A 5,960-nucleotide genomic window follows, 5' to 3' on the forward strand; every position below is an offset into this window, starting at 1 on the left:
GAAATATGAATATATTAGTTTATTAATAATTTAAAAATTAAAATTATGGAAGTAAAAATAAAATTGAGAGAAAGAAAATATATGTAACAAATGAATTATGTAAGATGTATTATGTAATTAGATGAAGAGGCAAAATATAAGTAAAGTTTAACAAAAGAAATGAAAAACAAAAAAAAAATTAGAAAATAATAATAATATATGGTGAACATAACTAATAATGTAGGTAAGGAAAATTTAGAAAAGATGGGGGGATGAAATAAAGATAAGGGGAAAAAAAATAATAAAACAAAATGAACCTGTTAGCTCGAAATCTTACCGCCAAGTGGCTTCTACGCTGCATAAAGTAACTTTTACTTTATGTCATTCTGTTTATATTTTCTTTTTTTTATTTTCTGTATTCATTGGTTGTTATGTTGTTCTGTTCCCTAACGAAGGCTAGAAATTCTGGCCGAAACATTGGCATGATTAAATAAGTTACTTCAACTTATTTGTGTTTTATTTTGACAGCATCCCTCAAACATCTTCTCATCGTATAAAATTTATTTTAAATAATATTTTATGAATAAATCATTGAATTACTCGAAGAAATTTTTTTTGGAATAATTTATTTTATAATATGAAGGAGGTGTAGGGAGGTCAAAAAGTAACAAAAAATAGTTAACAACTATTTATTCGCCGGCATTTCACCTCACTTAGTAGGTCTTCAGTAAATGTAATTAAAAAGAAAATTACATAAAATTTTTAAAAAATAAATAAATAAGATGTTCATTAATAAGTATACATATAAAAAAAAAGTTAAATGTTTACTTTAGGTTCCCAAAAAGGTACGAAACCATTTTTATCATACCAGAGTATTCTTCGATAACCTGAGTATGGACGACTCCTTATCTTAGGTTAGTTGGTGTCCCAGCACACTTACTTCTTTCCCCATGAGTTAAAGGTTAGCTTATAATATATCACAATTTTCGGCTGCAGTTCCTACCACGTTTTCTTCTTATAACTTTTAAATACGGATGTTGCTCACAGCTCCTTTTACTTTTGTACTTTTCCTTTTACTTTGTATTACCTGTACTTTTTTATTAGTTCAATATTAGAATATATATTATGAAATAAAAAATATTATATATTTATATCATTATAAATTATTATACTTTGACTCAGTAACTTGAAAATAGATATGAAGCATTTATTTTATAATTATCATCAGGTAGTATATATTTTAATGTTGTTTAATACAAATACATTTTATATAATGTTTATATTTACTCCACAAGAGTGGAGCGTACATGAACTGAGGATTGCAAAACCTTCCTTTAAAGAAAGGTGGCTAAGAAGGAAGTTGAAGAGTGGGGGAGAGGCCAGTTTTTTAGAAATGCTGATAAACGGGAAGGTGGTGGGGGATAAGATATAATGACCATTTCCCAGTATAAATTCCCTCTACAGGGAAAAATCCCTGTCGAAGTTGCAGGCACTTGATTTTTAAAGGAAGGTTTGGGAATCTGTCACCTCCGGCACTTCAGGTCTGCTCGGGTTATCAAGGCTAGTCTCTTCCTGTTAAAATGGTTTTCCACGTTTTTGGAGGATCTAAAGTAAACATTTACCAAAAAAATAAATAACATTAACTGTTAGATTTAAAATGAACAGGATTTTTTTTATACTTATTATCGTGCATTTTTTTTTTTAATACATTTAACATTTTTTTATTTGATTTTACAAGAGATGTGAAATATCTATACACTATGCATGAACTATGAATGATATAACGAGACCTGTAAGATCATTTCTCATCCGTCGCAGCTCGGCCCTGATTAAGCTCTACAAAGTGGGACAAAAGATTAGTGTGACCTTCAACTTCCTTAATTTGATATAATTAATAATTAATTTAAAAAATAAGCTATTGCGTTATATTTACATTATTTATTTTAATTGTTACAGTTTTGTGTCGTTTATTGATTTTTTTTTCTAATTGATATGATATAGGCCGCAACTGGTGGAAGAGTGACCCTGGTAACGAGCTGCTTGGCGAACAGCGGGCCAGGGAAGTTGCCCCAGAGAGAGGATCCAAACCAGAGGAGCGGGGAAGGATTGAACCAGTCCCACCTGAACCCTGTTACCGACTTCTACAAGAAGCTAGCTCTCGACTGCTCCGGTCAGCAGATAGCCGTTGATCTTTTCGTACTTAACAGTCAGTTTGTTGACCTTGCGTCTCTCAGTGAGTATTCTTCTCTGTTACCTATATTCATTTAGTTCATTATTGTAAAAATATATTTTTGTCCAACAAATGTGCCTTAGAATTAAAAGTAAGATGGTAGCTGATGGATCAAACTTAAAATTAAAACTTTTAATTACAGATTCGCTTAACACTATTAGCAGTTTCTTAAAATACATACTTTTTCTAGAGAGTGATAGTATTATTTAGCAGAGTAGCCTGTAAACAGTTTTTTTTTTTAAATTATTTATGTAATGTAATTTACAACTGTACAAAATAATACAATAGGTAAATATGTTTTATGTTTCATATACACTTGAAAATCTTGGGAAGGAACCACCCATTGGTGGTACTTCAAACATTAATTTAAATAGAAGGTCCCGTGACCATCTTCTTTTCAGATGCCTCGGAGGATTATCAGGGATTGTTAAGGATGAAAGATTAAGAATTAATGGGTTAGGATGGTTAAGGAGTTTGGAATGAAAAGATGCATATCTGCTTTGGGTCAAATCTGCAACGAATGGGATGTTAAGGTCTTTGTGAATGAGTTTATTTGTGACGTAATAAGGAGCATCAAGGATTTTATGTAGGATTTTCGATTGTAAAGATTGGATGCGGGAAGAATTTGATGGTTTGGTGGAGCCCCAGAGCTCAATTCCATTTGTCCAAATTGGTCTGATTATTGTAGTGTATACTAATTTTTTGTAGTGAATGGGAAGTTTAGAGCGTTTGTCAAGTAAGTGTTGTAGCAATTGGAATCTACAAGCAGTTTCTTGTCGTTTCAGTGTTGTGTGTGGATTCCAAGTAAGTCTCTTTTTAAATTATTGAATGTGAGGTGTAACTTTATTTTATTTATAATCTTAACACTTTCCTCAGACTGGCTAATATTGTTTAAATAATAAAATTTTATCCATTTTAGTCTCAAAACATTTTTATTCTTTTATAAGTCCATACAACAATTTGTTGAGATAAATTTTACTGTGATATTTAATTTTTAATTAAATGTGAAATATTGACTAATTAGGATAATTTGTGTACTTATATAAATGACCTGGGCAGAATAGTCTGCGTGAAGTTGTTTTTTAAATGATTTGGTCCTAAAATTGTATTAACATTGTCCTTGAGGATGGCGGAATATAAAATGTTTTGAGACTAAAATGGATAAAATTTTATTTATTTAAACAAGTATATTGTTATATCTAAGATTGTCTTTGAGGATGAGATGGCTCATGTTGATGGCCGAAACATTGGACAGTTAAGGAAATAATAAAAAGTTTTGAGACTTAGCTTGGATATAAATTATCTTATTTATAACCTTAAATACTTTCTTGAGACTGGTTAATGTTGTTTAAATAAATAAATTTAAATGTTATCCATTTTAGTCTCAAAACATTTTATTCTCCTTATAAGTCCGACGTTTTGGCTAATTCGGCTATCCTCAGGGACAATCTATCACAAAACAGCTTTTATTACATCTTTGATCCTCAACAATTCAAAATACTTAACAATATTATTTATAATTTAAAAATACAACTTCATGCAGGCTATTCTGCTGAGGCCAATTCAACGATTTCTCTATGAAATATTAAAACATTAGGTAAACAAATATTTTTTGTTAATTTTCCTCTTTATTTCATTTGTAAAATTCCCATCTTATAATCTGATAAGATAATTAGCCTTGATAAGAATTTTACTAGTGAAATAAAGAGGAAAATTAACAAAAATATTGTTATAATAAATAATTTTAATGCTTGACAAGAGTGGAGGGAAGGTTACAAGCATTGTTGTGATAAATTTTAACAAATAAGTGACTGTGATAAAGAATTTTAATTTTTACTTTAATGCAAAAATTGACTAATTAGGTAATTAGACATAATCTAGGATATGCTTGTTAACAAAAAATATATGTTTACCTAATGTTTTAATGTTTCATAGAGGAATTGTTGAATTGACCTGAAATTGGGTAGAATAGCCTGCATGAAGTTGTGTTTTTAAATTATTTAATTATTAAAAAAAACCTGTACCTTTAGGATCCATGAAGGATCTTGGTTGCTTTTTCTGTTTCTGAGAGGCCGATTTCTTATATCTACTGGAATATTTTAAGTATAGGTGGATTAATAAGTTGATGGTTCAGGTTGCAATGAATTATGGCTTTCTTGCGACTGGCTGACAGAAGTGAAACTTCTGGAAATGAAATAATGTATTAGAATTTTATTAAAATGACCTTGCGTTCTCTCTTATAGCTTAGGGCAGAAAATATTAGATCCTGGATAATAATAAAAATTTAAATAGGACATTCAATTCTAGCGAGAAAATGTTTTATATTGTAATAAGGGAGTATGAGATAAACAGTTCACTCAGCCAAAAATTTTCTTCCTAGAATTGACCAGAATTATCCCTCCCTCTACCACAGTTTTTCTCAAATAAATGAGAAAAGATGCTCAAGATAGATTTTTGATCCGCAGATAATAATGGTGTGTATTAATTTAAAATTTAGTTGAACCTCTAACTAATACAAAATATTTCATCCTGTTTCAGGTGGTGTTTCTAGGTTTTCTGGTGGTTGCATCCACCATTTTCCTTTGTTCTCGGCTAAGAACCCGCATCACATCGAATCATTCCAACGGAGCCTACAGAGGTATCTGTGTCGTAAGATAGGCTTTGAATCTGTCATGAGGTTGCGTTGCACCAGGTTTGTTTCTTCCTTTTATTTTATCTGTATATTATTTTTTATTTGTTTAGAAACTGAGATGACTTAACAGTTTCAACAGAATCATAAATTTCTATATTGGTCAACTACTGGTGTTGCTTCTAAACCGTCAAAAGCTTGAATTTAAGTTTTTAAGTTACTTAGAAAATCTACAACAGTAGTTGCAACATTTATTTATTAGTTGTACATTTATAAAAAAGTACTGTATTCATGACAATTTTAGCTATAGTCTTTTTGACAATTCTGCTCCAACCCATTCAATCATAAAAATAATTATCCCTTATATCTAACCGTGAAGATTTGATAAAAACAACATTAAAAAGTGATACAATTAGTTTATACAAAATGAAAATAGGTCAAAAAGGGCATAAAAATCTTACATATATTTAACTATCTTTATTTTTATTATACTCAGATTTAAAATATAGCTTTGAAGATGACAAGGTTTAAATGAATAGATAAAATTTTAATTAGATATGAGAATTTTATTTTATATATTAAACATTATTGACGCTATCTCAGGATGGATTTTCCAGAAAATCAGAATACAATGACACAAATAAATTAATAGCTACTCTTGCTATAAATCCTAGGTAGAGCAAACTAAACAATTATGTAATCTTCTTTGATGACTGATGGTTCTTGTTGTCTTCTTTCTAAAGATACTACCACTGTCAGTAGACAAAAGATGGGCAGCATGATTTGCAGTTGATTGTCGTCGCACAACCATTTTTAGTTTTTTCTGTGATTTTCTTTATGTATATATATTTTTAATAGTTATTCTTCTCTTCTATTGTTTCTGGAATTTACCGCAAATACAATCATGATAGAAAATAACAAATGTTGATAAAATTTTAATCCATCTTCTCAACATAACAGCAATTGAACAGACTTCAGAAGGACGTGTGCCGCCATCTTGAATATTTTGAACGATGTATTCTTACTCTATATTTGAATGATCAAAATCGGTTAGCTTGCTTTTTGGTTTAATAAAACAAATAAACAATATTGAAACATTGATACTTAAAATAAAACTATTTA

General features: G+C 29.8%; 1 protein-coding gene across 1 annotated transcript in view; it reads left to right on the top strand.

Moving 5' to 3' along the window:
- The window catches only part of Sec24AB (Protein transport protein Sec24AB), a gene marked incomplete at its 5' end in the record, with an annotated part of 40,707 nt that overhangs the window by 13,136 nt on the left and 21,611 nt on the right, over positions 1-5,960 (top strand). Inside the window, 2 exon segments of the mRNA XM_067044714.1 lie at positions 1,981-2,212; positions 4,748-4,901. Of these exon segments, the coding sequence (XP_066900815.1) occupies positions 1,981-2,212; positions 4,748-4,901 (386 nt within the window).

This window comes from Halyomorpha halys, unplaced genomic scaffold (assembly GCF_000696795.3).
Source record: "Halyomorpha halys isolate HHAL.00 unplaced genomic scaffold, Hhal_1.1 Scaffold323.1, whole genome shotgun sequence".
NCBI classification, from domain to species: Eukaryota; Metazoa; Arthropoda; class Insecta; order Hemiptera; family Pentatomidae; genus Halyomorpha; species Halyomorpha halys.